We start from the raw sequence: 23,825 nt of genomic DNA, 5'->3' as shown, positions 1-23,825 counted from the left end.
ACCAATGAATGAATACTACACTCCTTCAAAATGGCAATAAGGTGTTGCAGTGATGTAATTAAAGGGCCATAAACTGCTGTGCAAATTTTGCTAATGGGCCACCCCGTTGCTTCCACAATAGCCATGTCCCCATGACTACTCTCCACCCACTTATATCCCTTAGTCCTTGCATGTGGGTCTTGGCTTTGGTCCTTCCTCACAGGATAAAGGCCTTCTAACCTAGGCCCAGCAGCATTAAACTCTGCACCATCAGTACTTCATTTCTAATAGGATTGGGCAAGCAAGGACCTCTTCTTGCTGCCTATATGAATTTTGTAGACACAGCCTTATTGCACCCTAGCCTAATGGTTTATAGTTTAGTGGTGAGCACAACGTCCCGTTTTTTTTTACGTAGGAGACAAGCATCAAAGGTGATGTTGCTCATTGCAACCCATCAGCAATTAGATTTGAACAGTCACCCACAACTTAGAAAACAAAAGCAAAGATCTTATTGGTTGCTATTGGCATTATCACTTGATGTTTGTCTCCAATGTTAATTAATACACCCCATAAAACACATTGCATTTACAGTAATACTTTATTTAAAAACTTGGATAATGTTGAAAGATTAGTCTTAGTAAGAATGGGGATTAATTCCTAGATAGTCTTGTTGAATGGTGCCAATGAGCATGCAATTTTGTGTACTTTTTAGCATACACAACTTGCAGTTTTATTCATAAAGCCCTAAAGCGTTGCAGCCCCATCTTTAATTACTATACCTACAGCTACAATTTGTTTCCAGGAACTATTAATCCCCCTGCTACTATACCTCTAATGTAATGCTGTGCTATTATTCCAACCACTTCTAGAGTTACAGTTTTGTTTTATATAGTACATATGTATTACTATGCTATTATTCCAAATGCTACCAGGGGGACTGGTGTAGGGGGTATTTATGGATACTGATACCTTTATTTTCACTGGTATTAGGGGCACTGTTGTGCTGTGTTATCCCCCCTACTGTACAAACTGCAGTGAATTTATTCACACTACTGTAGGTCCTGCTTCACAGCCTGCACAGCCAAGAGTTGAATTTGTGTTACAGTATATACTGAGCTAAAAATTGCTGTTCATTTGGACTGTGCTTATGGAATTAGTCGCAGCTTGGATCCCCTCATAATGTTAGTTTTGTACAGTATGTCTATGTCTGTATTTGCTTTATCTTACAATACAACACTCTGTATTACCCTGCTTACCTTACAAATGCCATTGATGCACATATCCCGGCTTGTGTTGCCCTCAAAACATGGGGTTCCATCGATCACTGCATCAAGGAGCTTCTCTGCAATGAGCTTTGTTTCTGACTGGCAGTGCAGCTCACAAGGATTTACTGGCCATAACCAAGAATAAAATCATTGACAAGTGACAGGTCATTGCTTTAAATGGTGTGAAAAATTAACATTTTTTATAATCAAGGGCTGATTTAATGACATAGGTGCTAAATTGCACTATTGTATCTATGTTAAATGGGTGGTTCACCTTTACATTAACTTTTAGTAGGTTATAGAATGTCCTATTCCTAGCAACTTTTCAATGGGTTGTTATTATTTATTTTTTATAGATTTTTATTTTTTTTAATTCCTCTTCTGCTTCTTTCCAGATTTCAAATGAGGGTCACTGTCCCCAGAAGTCATAACAAATAGTGCTTTATGAGACTACAATTGTATTTTTACTGTTAATTTTTATAACTAATCTTCCTATTTAGACCCATTCCTACTCAGATTCCAGTCACTGGAAATAACTGCCTGGTAAAATAAGACCCTAGCAACCAGTTGCTGAAATTCCAAACTGGAGATCTGCTGAACAAAATGCTAAAAAACTGAAAAACCACAAAAAATGTAAAAAAGACCAATTGCAAATTGTCATAAAATGTCAATTTCTATATCACACCATATTAAAAGTTTAGTAGAGTTTATAAGAGTTTAGTGTTTTAGTGTTTGCTACTTTTTAAAGTCAGGTTATCACCTTTAGTCAATTTGTCACTTACTGCTGCTTAGAACAGGTGTCCACTGAAGGAGCTTCCCCTTGTATGGAACGGAGTCAAAACGTGAGCACTGTAGATGTCGAAAAGATGGAGTATCCGAAGGGCAGGGCAAAATATTACATACACGGAACCTCTTTCTCTCTCCCAGACAGTAACGGCCTCCATATTTGGGCCTGACAGAGCAAGACAGAAAGATTCTTCAGGACAGGTTGAAGTCAAAGCAAATAGTGAAGCGCTATTGTACAGCACTGTGGAATATGCCGGCACTTTATATTGTGAATTAAATAACCCTATTATAAAATATAAGAATATTAAAAGTCATCAAGGAGTTGCATAACCGTATAAAGGCATAAGGCTGAAGGCCGAGTGCTGAGTGCTTTTATACGGTCATAAAACTCAGAAATGACTTATTATATCCTCATAATAATGTGCTGCCTGCTATGTTCAAGGGATCTGCTTCTAACTCAGAGTATAAAATATAGGCAATCACTGGTCTGTGTATAATACAAATTTTATGTGTATAACACGGATAAACATGTATATATCTACATATATATGTGACTGTGAATAATATTCATTTTCTACCTTATCAATACTATTATCATTCCTGCTTTTTGTATAATACTCATTTCCCTCCAATCAGTATCATTATCACTCCTGCTCTGCGTATAACACAGTTTCACTGTGTGTTCTGTGTACAATACAGATACATTGCCCCTCTGTGAATACTCCCTACTCTGTTTATAATATAAATACCCTTTAATACAAATAACCTTTCTCCTGCATAATACAGAGCACCTTTCTCCACTGTTTATAATAAAGATGCAAATCTTTTCCCTGCTTTGTGTATTAACCAGACTCTTTTGGCATTACAAAAGAAAATGTAATTGTAAATAACTCTCATATACACTTTCAATTCAAAATATTAGTGGTTTCAAAATGATTTGTAAATGAAATCAGTGCTTGGCTATTCCTTGTTCTCTTGTTCTGACTCTTGAAACAATGTAGCAAAAGGCCCATTTTCCTGTTAATCAGCTGGCTTCTTCTACATTGTTTTCGGAACCAGAAGTGCAGAGAATGTAAACAGTAAGTAAGAAGACATATACTGGTTTCATTTGCAATAATATTTACAAATAACTTTAAAACCATTGAAAATTTGTAATTAATGTAATAGTTGCTGGGTGGCATTTACCTCTTGTTCATTTATCACTCAGCCCCTTAGTAAACTTCTGCATTTTTCTTTTACTTCAACTCCCTTTTCTAGACAGTAGTCTCACCACAAGGACTCACAAATTCTCTGACCCTAATTACTCTACGCTAAGCTCGTCTGGAATCCACATTCCCAAAACAATGGCAGTCTTTCACAGGCACAATTTGAAAAATCGAATGTGCAATGATTTCATTGTACAGCAGATCCCAGCAATGTTATAGCAGCGCGTGCCTTGAATGTGGGAGAAATGCATGTTGTATCTGTGATGTAATTCCTTTTTTAAATGGCAGGGACAATGCCCAAAGGGATCTGCAAAAATCTTGAGCCCTTAATTCTTTGTTGTTATTTAACTGCTGTTCACACAATACATTACTTTATCTCCTCTGTCTGTGCTGCAGTGCAGAATAGCAAGTAGTTTAGATTCACGCTGTAAGCTAAACAGTCTGAACCACTGTAATAAATTATTCCCATACATACTTTTTAAAGGAAAGAAGTAGCCTACACATAATGCCTAACCAGAAGGCTAGGTCAAGAATAGGCCCTGACTGTCAATCTGTGGATTCTGGCAAATGCCAGAGAGGCTGCTGTAAGATGCCATAGTCACTACCTACTTGAAATGCCAGGGCCTATTTTGAATCCCAGTCCAGGCCTAGTGAAGATACTTTAAAAAGACCTACCAATTACTATTTTTTCTTTGTTATTTTTATATAGCACCAACACACTATACACTTTACAGAGATTGTACATCACACATCACATTAGTCCCTGCCTCAGTGGAGCTTACAGTTTAAGGTCCCTATAAAATTCACACGCATTATAGTCAATTTTAGCAGGGGCCATTAACCTGTCTGGTTTTTGGAGATCCCGAAGAAACTACAAACTCCGTGCAGGGAGTCCAAATCAAATTCAGGATACCTTTACTATCCCTTACCTAAAATATTGTCTTGTTTCCAGTGGTAGGTATGACATTAAGGGGCAGATTTATCAAAATGTGAGTTTAAAGATTATAACATAAAAACTCACCCACATTCTCTAGTATAGGTAAATCTAATGCAACCGGATTTGCTAAATAATCAATGAAAGATCGCTAACTGCCTCCTAACTAGCTAGGAGACAGTTAGCAAGTTTTCAGTAATTACTTAACAAGTCCAGTTGCCTTAGATTTACCTATACTAGATATACCATGGCCTGTATTAATGAAAATCTTCATGGTCATCCACGTTCTATTTATTCATATGGGATTTTTAGAAGAGTATTAATCATATAGTGAGTCCTAACTTTCACCCATTGATAAATATGCTCCTAAAAATCCCATAGAAATGAATACAACATGAATGAGTTTTTATGTATTTAGCTCCAAACTCAAATTTTGATAAATCTGCCCCTAAAGGTGAATGTGCAACATTCCCTCCATGGTCTGACTAAAACAAACAAAAAATAATGAATACAAGGTGGCACAAAGGGACATATTTCTATTCACTTTTATAGGGTTTGTAGGGGAATATTTATCATAAAGTTAAAAGAAAGTTTACTCTATTTTCACCTAGACAAATAGCCCTCTTAAAACCTTATACAAAAAGAAAGCTATGAAAATTATTTTTGGCAAACTGTGGCAAGATAATAAATTACTTATGTACCTCTATATTTTCTAATTCTGCCCTGAAAACCACAAGGATGAACAATTCTGTCTCAGTGTGGCACTCCCTTTTTGGACTGAGATCATTTCCCTTAGGATATTTTATAAAAACCTGTAAATGCATGTACCCCAGGACAGTAACATATTTATCATTTCTGCTGTTATACTAAAGAGCAATTTGCAAATACAATGTCCATTCCTTGATATAGTTTGCACTATATTTATTTCTCAGTCATACAAACAGAAGGACATTATTCTTATTTTATGTTTGCATAATGAAATCCTGATTAAGCTAAATACATTCCAGAAATATTGCAAAAACTCTCTCAAATTCATCCCTTTGCTATACTGCTCCCAACTAAAAAGATAAAGGGCCAGATTTAATTCCTTGTATATTACTTTGGCTGAGGCTCACAATAATTTAATTAAGGGAGATTCTTAATAGTAAAACCACTACTACCAAACTAAAACTGTTTCCGATGGATGTGGAAGTGAGTTCTCCTGATTGATCATATAAGATTCATGTCAAGCTTATGTACCAAGTTGGAGAATGGGGTTGCAGTACAATGTAGTCTACTTGGGGTTTTAATGCTGTTAATATGCTAAATATACAATAATTTGGATCCTTAGAAGATCAGGTGTAGAACAAAAGGTTAAACATATGATACCTCTAAATAAGTAACTCTGATGTTCTTCTGTACTAAAACCATGTGGTTAACAATTGGTCATGTCATACATGGACATTAAAAGTTATGTTTAGAAAGAGTCCATACAACGTTCTTTGTTCAGTCTTTGATAAATATGCCCCAATATGTATTATTCTGATACAAGGACCTGAACAAAGAGGCAGATCAGGCACCTAAGTATATAAAGATACATAATATGCTACTAATTTTCACTATTGTGAATATATTAAGTTAAAAGAGAGTTGAGAAAGATATTGGAATTAATTTAGATTATACAAGTAGTCATAACAAGCAATATCTATCAACAGAGGCCAGACAAAGCATATCACTGTCCTGTAATCCAAAGGTTATAGACTCAAAGTAGAAAAGTAGTAATTTCTTTCCTCTTTTAAAACACTACTAAGGCCTCATTGTAAATCTACAGTTTTGGTCTCTACTCCACAAAATGACAATTATGAACCAGAGACAGCTGAATCAATTAAGGCAATTAAGGCTGTTTATGATAATGATAAATATTATTATCATTACACAGAACTTGCAAGTTACATACAAAAAACAACAAACAATACTAGAGGTAAAGAGGACCCTGCTCAATATAAACAAGGTTTGTGCACTATAATCCTCCCTAGTGCTACCTTTACACCAATCTAAATCTTCTCATGATCTAATTATATCTGTAAAAAGAAGCAATGTTCAGATACAATTCCTTATTTTCTCCAGTAAATATGGAAGAGTGAACAATGCATATATATTCTATAAGATATTTATACCCAGTTAAATACTGATGTGTTGATAAGCTTTACAGACTAAGTACAAATAACAATTATTCATCATTTTAATGTACTGCTGCTTTCCTGTTTAGACTTGAACTTTGCTTTCTCATCAGAAATTTCCCTAAACCTTTCTCCATTAGGGAGTTATGTTACATTGTTTTATTTATGGTATACATAGCATGCTTATTTTTGTTTCCCCTAATGTATGACTGCATGGAAAAATTAAAAACACAGAAATAAGGAAAGGTAACAATCGTGTTTCCAAAATCCAGTATTTACAATTGTAAAATATACATTTCTTCTCAGAAGGCCACTAAGGAGGATTATATAGCAAAACACTTTGGAAACACAGACACAAGACAAGGCAAGACAGAGACAGTGAACTGTCAATTCATCTAAGCATTCAGATACTTATTTAGTGGTCAACCAGCGGTCCACTCCCTAACACCCTGTAGAAGTCCTTACAATTTATGGCAATTGTTCCCAAGCTGTGGGTCTCGGCCCTTCTGAGGGTGCTTATAGCAATGGTGGGGGGGGGGGGGCTCAGCCTGAAGAGATTTCTGCCTAAATGCATCTGAAACCCCAGCTTAAGCTAAGGTCAGTTAATGTGAATTAGATTTGAATATATATTTACTGTCCTAAATATTCTTGGAACTATGGTTGAATGACTGATGATTAAAAAAACATGAGCCAATAGTTATCATAAGGATCAGTAATAAAAGAAAATCATTTTTAACTCTGAAGAACCTTTCTGTGTACCTCCTGAACTGACTATGCAGTCTGCAATGCGCAGCAAGAATCCATTAAAAACACAATGGCATGGTATAAATCTGCCAGTTTGAATAAAGTACTACACTTTCTAATGTACACATTCTTTCGCACGTCTGAACACACCGCTATTTTACTAAATTACAAGCTACAGAATGGGCTGATCCTAAGTGAAGAGGACTAAATCGATTACATATGCAACACAAACCGGAGATGTCCTGGGTAAACCAACTGGACTGTCTGACCGTGGGACTAAACTAAAACCATGTTCATTTAAATGAGAGGTTAACTTAAAGGAATAGTAACACCAAAAAATGAAAGTGTATAAAAGTAATTACAATATAATGTACTGTTGCCCTGCATTGCTACAACTGGTGTGTTTGCCACAGAATGACTACTATAGTTTATATAAATAAGCTGCTGTGTAGCCATGGGGGCAGCCATTCAAAGGAGAAAAGGTACAGGTTACTTAGCAGATAACAGATAAACCCCCATTATATGGGGCTTATCTACTAGTTATCTGCTATGTAACCTGTGCCTTTTCTCCTTTTTTCCAGCTTGAATGGCTGCCCCCATGGCTACACAGCAGCTTATTTATATAGTAGCTTTTCTGTAGCAAAAACACCAGTTGTAGCAATGCAGGGCAACAGTACATTATATTGTAATTACTTTTATACACTTTAATTTTTTGGTGTTACTATACAGCACATTATATTTTAATAACTTTAAAACACTTTAATTTTTTGATGTTACTGTTCCTTTAATTGCTTGGATAATTTATGAATAAACAGACATATTATATTGCAGTCTTTTACTGAAAAGATTATTGAGACCCTTTTCCCCTTCAATCTATTACACTAATAACCAGCAGTCATATATTGTTTACTATGTACTTTGCTTTTTATTTATTACTGTATGGCTCATTTACTAACACTAGTGAAAAGAGTTAAAATGCATGCAGGATCTTGCACATTATAATGCTATTAACAAAAGTACTTGCACCTGTACACATGTCTTATACCTTGCACTGATCATCAATGTAGCAATTATCCTGCTGTGAAAAAAGTCTCACTGGCAAATCCATGATCACCCAAGAATCTCAGTATAACAGTATAAAAGGTGTGCCCCACAACTTGCTCATTAGCAACAGATGAAGAAGCAAATTAGCACCCATGTTGGTAAACTGTATGCTAGTTGCAGTGCAAGTTATTTTGCAGTAAATGTGTGCAGCATCAATAACTGCATTAGCATGTGACTGGCTAAATGGAATTCTGTTTCATGTGTTTCAGGGAACTCTGAAAGTAAAGTTTTAATTTTAGGAATCCCTTATATCAGTGAACCCACTCGACACTCGTGCACACGCTATAACATAAGACCAATACCTTTCCTGGATAATCTGGGTAAATATACTTAGGCCTAATATATATTTATATATATATATATATATATATATATATACAGTATATATATATCATTTTATTTTTTTCTTATTTCAAGTCTCATCCTCTATCCTCTTGGCTCTCAGCCAGGGTCTCTTATCCTGTTGTGATTGGAAATTATACAGACAGATGCTAAAATGGAAAATCACCCAGCAAAAAATTGGCAGCCTTTCTGTAAAACTCACTGATGTTTGGTATCCGTGCAGGAACAATAGTGATGATCCTTAAGGATCAGGACAGAGACTTTGCTTTATTCTTTTGCTTAGCCTCCCCAAGCCTTATTGAAAATCCGCCTATGAATTAGACAACTTGTTATCTACAAAAACGCCTAGATCCTTCTCCATTAAGGATACCCCCAACACACTACCATTCAGTAGATAGTTCGCGTTTATATTATTTCTACCAAAGTGCATAACTTTGCACTTATCAACATTGAACCTCATTTTCCAGTTTGCTGCCCAGTTTTCCAATTTTGTCAAATCGCTCTGCAAAGCGGCAGCATCCTGCATGGAACTTATAGTTTTGCACAATTTAGTGTCGTCAGCAAAAATAGAAACAGTACTGTCTATGCCCTCCTCCAGGTCATTAATAAACAAGTTAAAAAGCAAAGGACCAAGGACTGACCCCTGCGGTACTCCACTAACCACACTGGTGCAATTAGAAAATGTTCCATTTACCACCACTCTTTGTAATCTATCCTTCAGCCAGTTCTCTATCCAATTACAAATATTATGTTCTAGGCCAATATTCCTTAATTTGATCATTAACCTTCTGTGAGGTACTATATCAAATGTTTTAGCAAAGTCCAATATCTTCAGCTAAAATCGGCCCATGTATGGCCAACTTTAGTTAAGATAAATCCATTAAACATCCATCTGGAAACTGTAATTTGATCTTAATTTGATGCTAATTTGTTTGTAAATTATGCATACTGGGAATACATTAATAACAGTAACAACATTTTTATTCCATTAACTATACATTCTGTGTGGTACCCATGATGGATTTTCAAAAATTCCTGTGTTCCTGTGTATCAAAAAGCGATTAAGCTAAACTAAAATATAACTTACATAGGGTTAGTACAATGCCTCTCTGCATTTTGTACTCCAGCTCCACAACTCCGGGTGCACGATGACCATGAACTCCAGGATCCCCATGATCCATCCACAGGAGCAGGACGCTGCCCAACTGGAACACAGTTCCCATTAAAGCACCACTGGAAAAAATAAATTGATTAAATACATGTTTGGTTGTGTCCAACCTTTACACATTTTGCATTCGAACACTTACATTGACTAAGCAGGCTTAGTTTATAAAAACACTTGAAAGACTGGGCCATATGTACTGTATGTTACTTTTCAAAATATTTGTGTCTTGTGACTCTTGTGACAGTTTATCTAAACATATGTGGTATCCTCACCTCTTTGTCAATGTCAATGTCAATATACAAGCAGTCTAGTTCCTGCTTTCATTTGTAGCATACATACTTATCTGATATTACCAATGTGGTTAATTTCAAAAATCCCATTTACCACTAATAACTGTAAACACATTAATACAGTCCCTAAAATGACTGGTCTGTATATATAATCACTAACTCTTTTGCCTTTTGCTTTGCTTGTCTGTGCCCACTTACCTTGTTGTGACCACAGTTTGTTCCATCCACAGCTGCATCCAGTTTGGAGTGGCACGTTGATCCCACTGAGCACCACAGTGTGTTACACACATTCTAGGGAGGATTAACATGTCATACAAACAAATTAAGATTAATCAGGCACATAGTTTCAAAGTAGAGAAGATATTTGAGGAGTAATAACTAAACAAAGCTGGGCTTTACATGTAAATAATGTAATTACAGGAGGATTAGGAAAAACAATTTTCTAAGTGGCATCCAAAATGGGATTCATGTGGAGCATGTTTGTTTTAGTATGTCTGGGTATACCTCTGTTATAGAGAATAAAAGATAAGGGGGCCATGCTTGACAGTTCTTAGATATTTTATGCTTTTATTGAAGCTGTGTTGGAAATGTATTACTATTATTATGAAACAAGCCGTAGTTAGATATAGCTATCTATTGATATATACTTTGTTATATACAGTATATGATATATTATATTGATATGTCTGATAACTGTGATATCTCTGGGATACTATTTTCTTTGCTACTGTAAAACAAAGTATAATACACAGGCTATTTGGTGGCCAGTCTTTCTACCAGTTTCTTGCACTTAAGTGGCACTGGCTGTTCATCAGTTTCTTTGAAAGATAAGTCTTTCTGTTGTACTTACCACGCAAAACTACACACAACTATTACTGCAGAGTGCACCTTTTAAGGGCAGTAGCATAGATATTAATAATAAATCTTGATGAGATTCTTACATCAATATCCCGGCAGAAGCTGGAAGAGGACCCATACTGTAGGCGACACTGATGTGCAACATCGTAAAGCACCCCAGGAGGCACAGAAGGGAAATCCAGCAGCTCTTTACTTGGGGGATCATCCAAACAAAGCCCCCATCCTCTGCTGTAGAAGCCAAAATATAGTACATTAGAGGGAAGAACTCAGGCAAAAAAGAGAAAAACAGAAAAAAGAGTTAGCTTAGCAGTAGGTGGAACCATTTGCAAAATTGAAACTAGTGTCATCAAATTCTAGAGAAATTTGAATAATGTTCAACACATCTTGTTTACTGAGGCATTTATTTGCACACATTTCAAAAGACAGGGAAGGTGGGTAGAATATCAATGCCAAGGTTTGTGTTGTGTAATGGTTAACCAAAGATGCAAAGAACACATACTGTAGGTGTGCAGATAGGTGGTCAGGATGGTACCCCTTTTGGTGGGCTCTCTATGAATCCATAAATGGCACATGACAATGGAGACTGGCCAAGAGTGGAGACACAGGAAAACACACCAACGTGAGTTGCAGCATTCAGAACAATGAATAATGCTAAATTGGAAGTATCATGCAGATGGCTATGTAGCCCAAGACTGTTTCCCTAGCTATTAGTTGCTGTGATGTGGCAGGAAGTGACCGATTCTCTTGTTTTTGTTTGGAAATGTTCGAGGAAGTAAGAGTGGGGGAGGCCGCGTGCAGAGAATGGAAAGAGCATTAAACTGTGTGGCCTGTGCAAGAGTGCGTAGGATGTTTCCAAAGATTTATATTTGTGTAAATAACAGCAGATAAAATGAGCAGAAATTTGGCACAAAATACTCAAAAGGAAGGCAGATTCCGAACTGTCCATTTCTACAGCACAGTGAGAACTAATCTAAATGAGTGCACTGACAGTACTGTGTCTTTTCAGTAGAAGAAAAAAGTTTCAGTGATAAAGAGACCCCCTTAGAAAAACTGATAAGTTAGACATAAACATGTCTGCAGTGACAAAAAGAGGGAGAAACATACAAAGAAAGAGGTCTGATGAGAGAAAAGAGAAAAAGCATTTTCTCTGCAAAAACTTCATAGTGTGGAAAGTGCGGAAAGTGCATGCTTTGTGACACCATGTACTGTATAATGACAAAAGCACAATACAGAAGAGCACATGGATATTGTAAAGAAATCATTCTCTGCAAACCTTATCTATGGCACAGCAAAGAAAGACATAAAGGTAGAAGAATAAAAGTAATGTAGACCTAGCAGAGATACTTATATCCAAAAAAACTCTCAACATTTTAATCCTAGGAAGCCTATTTAGGTATCATATATATTATTGTTAAGGGATCCATAAACTACACTGTTTGTATAGCAAATAATTCACTCTGCCATTTAAATTTAATTCTTGAAACAACAAATGTATTTTTGTGTTGGTGTATAGGTGCCATCTCAGTGCATTGTGCCTGAGTCTGAGCTTTCAGAAGGAACCAGCACTACACATTAGAACTGCTTTCAGGTAACCTATTGTTTCTCCTACTCCCATGTAACTGGAGGAGTCCCAAGCCGGACTTGGATTACTTACTATTGAGTGCTATTCTGATACCTACTGGGAGCTGCTATCTTGCTCCCTTCCCATCGTTCTGCTGATCAGCTGCTGGGGGGGGTGATATCACTCCAACTTGTAGTGCAGCAATAAAGTGGGACTGAAGTTTATCAGAGCACAGTCTGTGGCACCCTGGGAAATGAAGAATATGGCTAGCCCCAATGAATTTATTTACATAAATTAAAAAAAACTGCTTGTGTTTTTGAAAAACAGATTCCAATGCAGGATTCTGCTGGAGAAGCTCTATTAACTGACGCATTTTGAAAAAAACATTTCAACGTTTCCCCATTACAGTATTCCTTTAAGAACAAAATTTTAAATGGTAGATAGAATTTATTTCCTATGTAAACAATGTAATTCAGAAATAAAAAGTACACCATAAAAATCATGACAGAATCCCTTTAAATAAATGGTTCCACTTATGCTTTGCTTGATCTGCATACTTGATGCTCACAAACACACAAAACATACATAGCATAACAGTAGCAGCATAAGGCCTTAAAGTGATACTGCCACTAAAAAATGACTCTTCAAAATATTATTGTATATTAAAAGTTACTATAGGTCATGTTGACTGTTTTTTGCTGATTGGGCTGTTTTTGTAAGTAATTGTAGTCCCTAAACCTGACTGTTTTGCCAACCTGACTGTCTCTTCTAAGCTTCTCAGTTATAGCTTGTAATGCTGCACAAATACGGCAGGTCCCTCATAGAGGAACATGGCGATCAGATAAGTAATGTAAAAGCATTGGGGAAATACTTTTAAAGTAAAATTAGAAATAGCATGCACATAATGGTTTAATAGATGTAAAAAAAAAAGGTTTAATTTCTGGGGACAGTATCTCTTTAAGCACACATAAGCTTTATGTACACTGTAGGTGAAATCAGATTGGTAAGATCACACTTGTGCCCACATCTACTATGGAAATCTGGACACAATGCCAGACACATGGGCTTATGTAGTAACAAAGATGCTGAATCCCACTGGTGCTGGTGCGCATAACAATAAAACGGAATTGTGTTGTTAACATTTAACTTGTGGTAGCCTTAACTAACGTAATTGCTGATTAGTTGCTATGGTAGCAACTTGTGCAATTTAGCACTTGGGTTAGAAAATGACCCCTATGAAAAGAAACCACTAAGAAACAAAACAGAACAGAATACCCAGTCAGTGGCACAGAGAGACAGTTCTCTGTCAGAGACATAAAGAAATAAGGAATTTATGTTTAGTCATTCCTAAAGGAAATTGCTTTTGTAAAATGATACTGCAAAACTAATCAGATTAGATATTTTAGTTAATAATGTTCCCCTTGATTAGATTAGTTTTCCCCTTTATCTTTCTTAGGGTTCGGTGACAGCAGTCAATGAGAATACAACATGAATAGGGTCTTTTTCAGGAACAACAGTAAAGTTGCAAGGTGCATGTCACAGTTGGTGGGCTAACTACTGAACTATAAACATGTGTACACTTGAGTTGCAGCGAATCCATGATTCAGCCAAGTCTTACTACTTTTTGTAGGATTCAGTGTACATGCTCAGCCAGACTGAATTAGAATACATAAAGCTGCGTGATTTTAAAACTCTAGACAACTAAACATGACATTTTTTGTTCACATTGTAAGCAATTTTTCTCAAATTTCACTATGCATATTAGGGTTCAGATTTCAGTAGAAGGTTTTTTTCACAGATAGCTACAAAATGTGTGTGGCATGCAATGAAAGAGTAGGCCAATCAGCAAGAGGCAAAGTAATCATCATAAGTTTCTTACTCCAGGAAGCGGGTGATGTAATCTCGGCTGCAATGGGACCAGGTAAGGGGAGAAGTATCATAAAGAAGTTGAGGAGACATGATGTGAGGTCTCTTTCCTCTGGGCTCACAATCATTCCCACTGCCATCATGCTGCACTCCAAAACTAGCATAAAAAAATGAAGGCTGGTGAGAAGAACCCAAGAAAAACGAGGCAAAAACCTTAAAATGCAGCCAATGGATGCCCTTCAAGGCATATATCCCCTCAAACAATAAAAGGGGTCATTTACAAACTGCACCACAGAGGGCTAAGTGCAATCACAATGCATTGTTCTCCCTATGATTCCATTGTAATTGTGGTTGCCACAAGGAGATGTGTAGATGCATAAAGATATACTTTAATGCAAATAGGACACAATTATGCAGAAGTGCCTGAGTATTTTGGCAAGTGTAGTGTGGCAATTCACAGGCTGCTGTGGGAATCATTGAGCTACCCCTGGTTTTGAGGGAGTGGTAGCTCCAGGATTCCCACAGAAGCCTGTGTCAGTAGGTGCAACTGCACCTAATACGGAACAGGAGGCAGGAGGAAGGCTGCAGCACCAAGGGCAAGTATAGGGGAGTACAAGGAGTTGCACTGTTGAAAATAGAATTTTTCACTCAACTGTGGTGAGGTAAATGGACCCTAAAATATCTGAATATGGATATTTATAATGCCCAATTCTTGCAGCATGTTACCTGTGCCCCAGTTCATGTGTGACAGTGAATGCAGTAGGTAGCCCAGTATCCTCATTGATGTTACAGCTGCGATGTGGTTGGCACATGCCAGACACATGAGATAAGCCAAGAGTCTCACAAGGGCGGTTCATTGCTGCACATATGTCTTTCCTGTAGTAACACAAAGTACTTGTAGGTTTAATGGCCACAGTGGTTTATAGTATGTACATATTATACATGCAAGTAAATTAGTTAAATGTGTTTAAAAAATAGGTGAATGAGTCTGGGCTATATAATGGAGTGCCGTTGTTTATCATATAGAAATACAGTAGTGCTACATTTTGATAAGGAATAAAGGAACATATTCAAGACCCTAAATATGTACTGAGCTAAGCAGTATGCTGATGGAACAAAACTGGGGTTATGAATGCCACTTCTATAGCTGTAGAATGGTATATGCAGAGGTAATATAAGGGACGTACTGAGGTCATATTAAGAATTCACATCTGTGTTAGCTGGATGAAAATCACACTTTGGTATTTTGCTTTTCTATTGTCAACCTGCTTGTTATAGGGTACTATGTGTGCTTTTGATGCAGTGTCACTGTTTCACTGTGCAGGGTGACATCATGCAGCCTTGTGTTCAGTTACCTGGTCAGAAGTACAGCCACATCGTGGTGCTGAGGATGTTCCTCTCCTTTCATATTTAGGTTCTTCTGCCATTTACAGAAGCTACGTAGAGTGTTGTCAGCATGATGAGTGATCTTCAGATCCTCCTTAAAAACCACCAGATCATGTCACTGTGATTCCCAGAATTACGTCTCCCTCACCCACCTCCATTCTTACGGCTACTCCTCTTCCTCCTCCCATTCATTCCTCATACATCCTCCTTCCATGACTATCTTCTAGTACATTTGTTTCACTAAACAATTATATTGTTTAGTTATTTGATAGTCTGCTTTCTACTGTGTGACTACTCTGAGCTCTCTGTTGTTTACCTCCCCTTATTCTCTGGCTCCACTGCCCCACTGATGGCTGCATGTCAGTAAGGTGCCTCTCCATGTTACCTCCTCACTTTCCAGCAGGATCAGCCGTACAATAACAATGTTTATTCTGTTCCCAATACTGGCATCATGGAAGAGCCCTGCCACCTGTAAAACGAGAATCAGCAAAATGAGTAATCTGAAAAACACAGGAAGACTAGTGTGCAACAGGAACAAATAGAGTACAGCTCCACTTGTTTAGTGAGGTTGCCAAATGAGCAGATCTTTCCCAAATATGGGGCTGATACTAGGCTGCTGACTCAGTCTGAAGGGGGTGAATAGCTATCTTAAATTGTGTATGGCCACCTCAACCAAGTCTGGACTGGGACTTAAAATAGGCATTTCATGTACACAGAGGCTCAACAGCCTCCACAGGCCCAATAAATAGTGACATGACTGTCTATGCCATCTTGGCTGCCCCTCTGGCATTTGCCACAATTCGCCAGGTCAGCCTGACCTTAACACAAAGCTGGAAAGAACTTGGATTTATGAGGGAGGGTATATCATTAACTTTAACATTAACTTAAATTAACTTTGATTATGATACAGACATTTTATACCCCTTTTCATCTGAAATTTAAAAATCTGATTGTCAGGCTATATTTAATTGTTTTTGTTGGGCCCTCCCATTCATAATAGCGACCCCTGACAGCCATCTGAATATGAATGGGAGGCTGGCTGTCAGGGGTCACTGAATATGAATGGGAGGGCCCAACAGAAAAAATAAATATAGCCTGCAAATAGCAAAGCAGTTTTAATTTTAAAATGAGGAGATTTGAAAAAAGAGTTAATCCAAAAACAAAAGAAAATAAAGTACAAAAAAAATGATTTTATTAACACTAAAAGTTATAGGGAGATTTATTTAAATTTTAAAAGTGAAATTTTTTGCCAGGAATGATTTTTTGCGCGTGTGTTTTTTATATGCATCATTTTGCCGTTTCGCAAATTTTTCAGTGAAGTGAAACGGGACAGATTCGCTCATCACTAATTGTCAATCACATCAACTCTCCTGAATTTTTGCAGTGTGAAAGATAAATTATTCTGTTGGTCATGGTTTACCAAGTAGTAACAGCAAATAAAATTTGATGTCCTTTTAAAAATGGGCCACTGAATTTTATGGTAAAAAAAAACACAAATATATCATTAGGATCAGCTTAACCAGCATGGACATGCGCTGAAAGTGATATGATACCCACCATGTTCATAACTGTCAAGACATAGTTTTCCACATTGTCACTACCATGATATTCCACCATCTTGTGATCAGCAACCACCAGAGTCTCCACCCACTTCTCTTTGCTTATAGAACGGGTTCGTATGCGTCTTTCCTTGTGCTCTCTCAACTGTAACTGCTCCCACCTTGCTCTCCGCCTGTCCCATTTTTCCTGAGAGTGTTGGTCTGTTGCCAGGACAAGCCAGAAGATTAAAAAAAACATATACATTGATGTATGCATGCATTTGTCTATATTAAATTAAACAATTTCCCCAGATCTTTATTTTTCTTGCTGTAATGTCTCATAAACTCTGTATTTCTGTAGACCTTTAGTTCATGTTGCTGCCCAGAAACTGATTTCTGGAATTCCCTAGATGCATTGTAACAGCCCAACCAAAGCCTTATATGTATGAGCAGTTTAGTTGTGACAGACCTAATGCCATTTTGGGAGAAGCTTTGTTCAAGAAAATGTGAATGGCCATTGGTAACATGGGCAGCAGCAGGACCACAGGTTCTGGTATGCATTTTGGAATGTATTTCCCAGAAATGTCATATCCTTAGTTTTAGCTGGAAGCTCAACAAATTATCTGTTTTTTATACAATGGAGTATTTTCACAAGAGACTGTTCATCCCCCTTGGTCACTGCTATGTTTGAAGGCACAACAATATCTATAATGTCAACAACATTTCATGCTGAGTGCTGGGGGTGCAAATTTATATACAGTGGTGTGAAAAACTATTTGCCCCCTTCCTGATTTCTTATTCTTTTGCATGTTTGTCACACTTAAATGTTTCTGCTCATCAAAAACCTTTAACTATTAGTCAAAGATAACATAATTGAACACAAAATGCAGTTTTTAAATGAAGGTTTACGTTATTAAGGGAGAAAAAAAACTCCAAATCTACATGGCCCTGTGTGAAAAAGTGATTGCCCCCCTTGTTAAAAAATAACAACTGTGGTTTATCAATTTCAATTTTCAATTTCAATATCAATTTCTGTAGTCACCCCCAGGCCTGATTACTGCCACACCTGTTTCAATCAAGAAATCACTTAAATAGGAGCTACCTGACACAGAGAAGTAGACCAAAAGCACCTCAAAAGCTAGACATCATGCCAAGATCCAAAGAAATTCAGGAACAAATGAGAACAAAAGTAATTGAGATCTATCAGTCTGGTAAAGGTTATAAAGCCATTTCTAAAGCTTTGGGACTCCAGCGAACCACAGTGAGAGCCATTATCCACAAATGGCAAAAACATGGAACAGTGGTGAACCTTCCCAGGAGTGGCCGGCCGACCAAAATTACCCCAAGAGCGCAGAGACAACTCATCCGAGAGGCCACAAAAGACCCCAGAACAACATCTAAAGAACTGCAGGCCTCACTTGCCTCAATTAAGGTCAGTGTTCATGGCTCCACCATAAGAAAGAGACTGGGCAAAAACGGCCTGCAAGGCGCAAACCACTTTTAAGCAAAAAGAACATTATGGCTCGTCTCAATTTTGCTAAAAAACATCTCAATGATTGCCAAAACTTTTGGGAAAATACCTTGTGGACCGACGAGACAAAAGTTGAACTTTTTGGAAGGTGCGTGTCCCGTTACATCTGGCGTAAAAGTAACACAGCATTTCAGAAAAAGAACATCATACCAACAGTAAAATATGGTGGTGGTAGTGTGATGGTCTGGGGTTGTTTTGTTGCTTCAGGACCTGGAAGGCTTGCTGTGATAGATGGAACCATGAATTCTACTGTCTACCAAAAAATCCTGAAGGAGAATGTCCGGCCATCTGTTCGTCAACTCAAGCTGAAGCGATCTTGGGTGCTGCAGCAGGACAATGACCCAAAACACACCAGCAAATCCACCTCTGAATGGCTGAAGAAAAACAAAATGAAGACTTTGGAGTGGCCTAGTCAAAGTCCTGACCTGAATCCTATTGAGATGTTGTGGCATGACCTTAAAAAGGCGGTTCAAGCTAGAAAACCCTCAAATAAAGCTGAATTACAACAATTCTGCAAAGATGAGTGGGCCAAAATTCCTCCAGAGCGCTGTAAAAGACTCGTTGCAAGTTATCGCAAACGCTTGATTGCAGTTATTGCTGCTAAGGGTGGCCCAACCAGTTATTAGGTTCAGGGGGCAATTACTTTTTCACACAGGGCCATGTAGGTTTGGATTTTTTTTCTCCCTAAATAATAAAAACCCTCATTTAAAAACTGCATTTTGTGTTTACTTTTGTTATCTTTGACTAATAGTTAAATGTGTTTGATGATCAGAAACATTTTGTGTGACAAACATGCAAAAGAATAAGAAATCAGGAAGGGGGCAAATAGTTTTTCACACCACTGTAAATACAGCTGCAAGAAATCATGAAAGCAAAAAAAAACAAAAAAACACCCTGTAATGCCAAATTGCAAAATGTGAACATATTAGATATTATTATGTTACCTCTCATGCCACAACTCATGTGCCCAGTCTGTGTTTGTGTTCTGGATTCTCCAGCATCACGCCTATAAATACGATGGGGCATAGCCTCTCCAGGTAATGGCTTTGTCACTGCTAAAGGCTCTATTAATAAATCCTCCTGCTCCAGCTGGAATATTCCATTCTAGATTAAAGAAAGGGGATGAAAGGAGAAGTGGCAGTAAAAAAAGAAAGGGAAAAAGAAGGTAAAAATCAGTGTAAAAGTAAAAGTGGGTCATTTAGAGGGGAATACAAGAGTAGGAATTTCCATATTCTGAGCCATTTGTGTGAGCATGTTAGACCCTGCACACCTGGTTCTTTTAAGCCTGTCACACACACATCAGACCTTGCACACCTGGTTCCTAAAAGCTAGCCACACACATATGGCCTTACACACCTGGTTCCTAAAAGCTAGCCGCACACATATGACCTTGCACATCTGGTCACTGTATGTTCTTCAGACACAAATCAGTCCTTGTTAACATAAAATTCCCACAGCCCTCAGACTCATGTCATTTAAAGAACACCTGGGATTTAACTGAACACAAAGGGGCTGATTTACTAACCCACGAATCCGACCCGAATTGGAAAAGTTCCGACTTGAAAACGAATATTTTGCGACTTTTTCGTATTTTTTGCGATTTTTTCGGATTCTGTATGAATTTTTCGGATCCAATACGATTTTTGCGTAAAAACGCGAGTTTTTCGTATCCATTACGAAAGTTGCGTAAAAAGTTGCGCATTTTGCGTAGCATTAAAACTTACGCGAAAAGTTGCGCATTTTTCGTAGCGTTAAAACTTAACGCTACGAAAAATGCGCAACTTTTCGCGTAAGTTTTAACGCTACGCAAAATGCGCAACTTTTTACGCAACTTTCGTAATGGATAGGAAAACTCGCGTTTTTACGCAAAAATCGTATTGGATCCGAAAAATTCGTAAAGAATCCGAAAAAATCGCAAAACATACGAAAAAATCGCAAAGTACCGATCATTACGAAAAAAACGCAATCGGACTCCATTCGACCCGTTCGTGGGTAAGTAAATCAGCCCCAAAATGTTCTACTAAAGGTAATATAAAGTCAGTATGCTTTATTAATTATCTAAGGACAATAGCAGGTGGTAACATGGAGATATTTGAGGTGGACTTGGGGTTGTTTTCTTTGTAGAAAAGATGTATGCAAGGGGACATGATTAATCTTTACACGTACATTAGAGGATATTTAAGATGGCAGAGGGGTTCTTTTTCACATAGAAATGAACAATTAGGAGCTTGAGGAACTAAACTAAATTTCCACATGAAGCAGTGAAAATGGGTCTTCAAGGTGAGGGCAGTGGCTTGGGTAACTAATTGGGGCCTAATTAACTGATATAGGCAATTAATATATATATATTGCAAAGCACTGATGCCATTGGCAGGACACACAAAATATTTATTTTCCCATGTAAGATACCACAGACATAGACACATTTCGATCCACCTGGAAATGTAGTCAGAATGTTTATATATGGGGATCAGATGGGGGGGGGGGTTAAACTTTTTCAACCTGAATTAACTGTGTAACTTACCAGTCCATTACAAACACTGATGGCTGCAATCCCCATAAACTGCTGCTGTGTCTGTACATCCCCCCTCATATGGCAGGAGCTTGAAGTTTTCCTCTGAATTCTTGCCTCCTTTATCCCCCCACTGCGCCACTCACTCACAAAGCCAGGGGCCAATAGTTCCACATTTTGGCTGAGGTTGAAAACAAGGTCTGCTCCTTGGTACCTGATTTCATAGTAAACATCATAAGGAGTTGGGAGAGATAAGCCTCTCTTTTTAATATATCGAGGTGACAGGTCAAAAGTCAAAAAGGAGCCATGTTCATCCACACGAATAGGGTGAACAATATCCGATTCAACAGGGAAGCTGGGAAGGACATCTGTGTGGAAAAAAAATAAAAGCAGGCCTGTGAATGGATAACATCAGTTAATATACTAGGTTTTCTGTTAAAGCTCAGGTTTTCTTCTCTAATATAATTAATTGAAATAATAAATAACTATAATACAAGTGATTTCATGTATATAGACATTCCTTGCTTTGACACAGACATGTTTGTTTAACAGCTTCCCCTCTTCATACTACGTACATATATACTTTATCTTTACACAGTGTTTATTGTGCCCATTGGGACTTAAAACCAGTGAATGCCAACTGCCCTTGAATTTATTTTCAGAGCAAGGGGAAATAAATTAAGATGCAGAGACAGCCAAAATATTTCTTATATTAATTATATTTCCCATATTCTTTTCATTTTACTGTCATTTCAAAACATACTGTAGGCTGAAAATAATCTGTGGCAGAGGCCTATAATGTACTGCTCTGATTGGCACAGCATACTCTTTGCTCTTTATAGCATGGGACAGCTATAAAATAGGTACTGTAAAAAAAAAAAACCATTTGGACAGGGAACTGTATGCAAAGTGTGTGCCCAATTTCAGGCTAATTTTAGCAGAAAGTGTGTTAGTGGAGTGCAGATGTGTATGAGCTAATAGAGGTAAAACAATGGTGCATTTATCCAACTATAGGGCAACAGGAGTCACAACAAAGAGTGTTATAGTTACAGTGCTGCTGTAGTAATTAGAATCTAAAGTTGAGGTATACATATTTTAGTACGTTCTGTCTTACAAAAAAAACTAAAAAAAAAATTATACAAAAATTGTGGATTTTAACACAACCAATCCATCTTAAAGGGCTAGTATCCCTTCAATTTTATTTTTTGCCAGGGGTGTTCCTGAGCCCTCAAGCAAATATATTGTTGCATCTATTCATGTGTACAGTGCCTGCCTTGCACTATTCTATTTGATTGAATGCTGCCCATTCCACTGTTTTTTCTTAATGGGAATATGGGCATTGCATATACTACTAGAAAACTCTATTTTTTATTTACATTATTTATATAGAAAATTGACTGTTAGTATGTCATGGCAGATGATGATGATGGTGGGGAAAGAAAATAGGCACATTTAATTGGATTTAAATCATAAACAAGAATGTGAGTGAGACCTCCTGAAGCAGCAGATCTAATAAATAGAAGTTTCCTGTTGGAAATGTTACAAGTGGTTGCACATGGAAACCTTATATAGCCAGGGTTTGCAATAATGCTTATATGAAACACAGCAGTGTTTATTTAGGTACTTAGGGCCAGATTCAATTCAGTGACAAAAAGTTATCTCATGGTTTATCACATGAAAACTCACGGATGAGATTCAATTTGAGGAGAAAAAAACTTTACTGCTAATTCAGTTCCAGTTTTTTGACATTTATAGAGTTTTAATAGAGTTTTCATGTGATAAACAGTGAGGTTTTTTTGAACTGAATCGCATTTCATATTAAATCTCAACTATGAGTTTTCACGATGGAAGCTGTGTACTAGAATGTATGTGGATTATACAGTAGTTAAAATAGTACCCAGGTGTTTGCAGTGTTTTGTGGTTCATTCATTCAATGCATTACAAACTGCAACGAGCATTTGTCTCTGTGAGTACAGAGCCACTTACACACAGGTATTTACTCTTGCTTTCCTAAATGCAGGTAAGACACAACATGCAATGTCTCACCTGCATTCGGTGGTTCACTGTAGTGCCATCATGCTCTTAGGATTTTTCCCATTATTCTCTATAAACCAATTTCCACCAAGCACCACCATAAAGACAGCATACAGTAAAGGTACCCCTCATCTACCCACTCTTATATACTCTATAATGAAAACTGGGCCATTATGGGCAGTTGTATGCTGGTTTTCATAGACTTTGACAAATTGACTATGTATGTATAATGTAGCACAGGGCATGATTTTCCCATTTTTTATTTGGCTGCTTTATTCTATTTTTTATTTACTTTTTATAAATAGAATTGATTGATTGTGTGCCTTTCTGCAGCTACACAAATAAAAATTCTACAGGAGAATATGATTGGGGAAAACATAGGGACATATATTCTTCAAAAATCCCATTCCACTTTCTATTTACCACTGTGCCCTCAACACACATAATAGGTTAGTTATAACAGGTCCCTACTTTTGGCCCATTTGCATTACCATAAAATCTGCCATATTAATTATATCCCTATTAACAAACCTTTGGCCTCATATTTCATGTTGTTAATTTCCTTT

At 37.3% G+C, this 23,825-nt stretch overlaps 1 protein-coding gene across 3 annotated transcripts in view; it reads right to left on the bottom strand.

Annotated features, from left to right (window-relative positions):
• The window catches only part of adamts7 (ADAM metallopeptidase with thrombospondin type 1 motif 7), a 51,695-nt gene that overhangs the window by 18,979 nt on the left and 8,891 nt on the right, over positions 1 to 23,825 (bottom strand). For 2 of the 3 annotated variants that reach the window (XM_002932960.4, XM_031899259.1), the window contains exons 2-13: positions 21,238 to 21,593; positions 19,658 to 19,817; positions 17,202 to 17,404; positions 16,030 to 16,113; positions 15,614 to 15,738; positions 14,985 to 15,134; positions 14,272 to 14,415; positions 10,915 to 11,059; positions 10,172 to 10,264; positions 9,606 to 9,751; positions 2,027 to 2,196; positions 1,236 to 1,369 (exon numbers count right to left, since the gene is read on the bottom strand). In XM_002932960.4, coding sequence (XP_002933006.3) covers positions 1,236 to 1,369; positions 2,027 to 2,196; positions 9,606 to 9,751; positions 10,172 to 10,264; positions 10,915 to 11,059; positions 14,272 to 14,415; positions 14,985 to 15,134; positions 15,614 to 15,738; positions 16,030 to 16,113; positions 17,202 to 17,404; positions 19,658 to 19,817; positions 21,238 to 21,593 — 1,910 coding nt within the window. Of the gene's footprint in view, positions 1 to 1,235; positions 1,370 to 2,026; positions 2,197 to 9,605; positions 9,752 to 10,171; positions 10,265 to 10,914; positions 11,060 to 14,271; positions 14,416 to 14,984; positions 15,135 to 15,613; positions 15,739 to 15,960; positions 16,114 to 17,201; positions 17,405 to 19,657; positions 19,818 to 21,237; positions 21,594 to 23,825 lie in introns of those variants that run through there. The other variant, XM_004912583.4, reaches the window with a different exon arrangement.

The sequence above is a fragment of the Xenopus tropicalis genome, chromosome 3 (assembly GCF_000004195.4).
Source record: "Xenopus tropicalis strain Nigerian chromosome 3, UCB_Xtro_10.0, whole genome shotgun sequence".
NCBI classification, from domain to species: domain Eukaryota; kingdom Metazoa; phylum Chordata; class Amphibia; order Anura; family Pipidae; genus Xenopus; species Xenopus tropicalis.
This window is presented reverse-complemented; position numbering and strand designations above follow the sequence as displayed.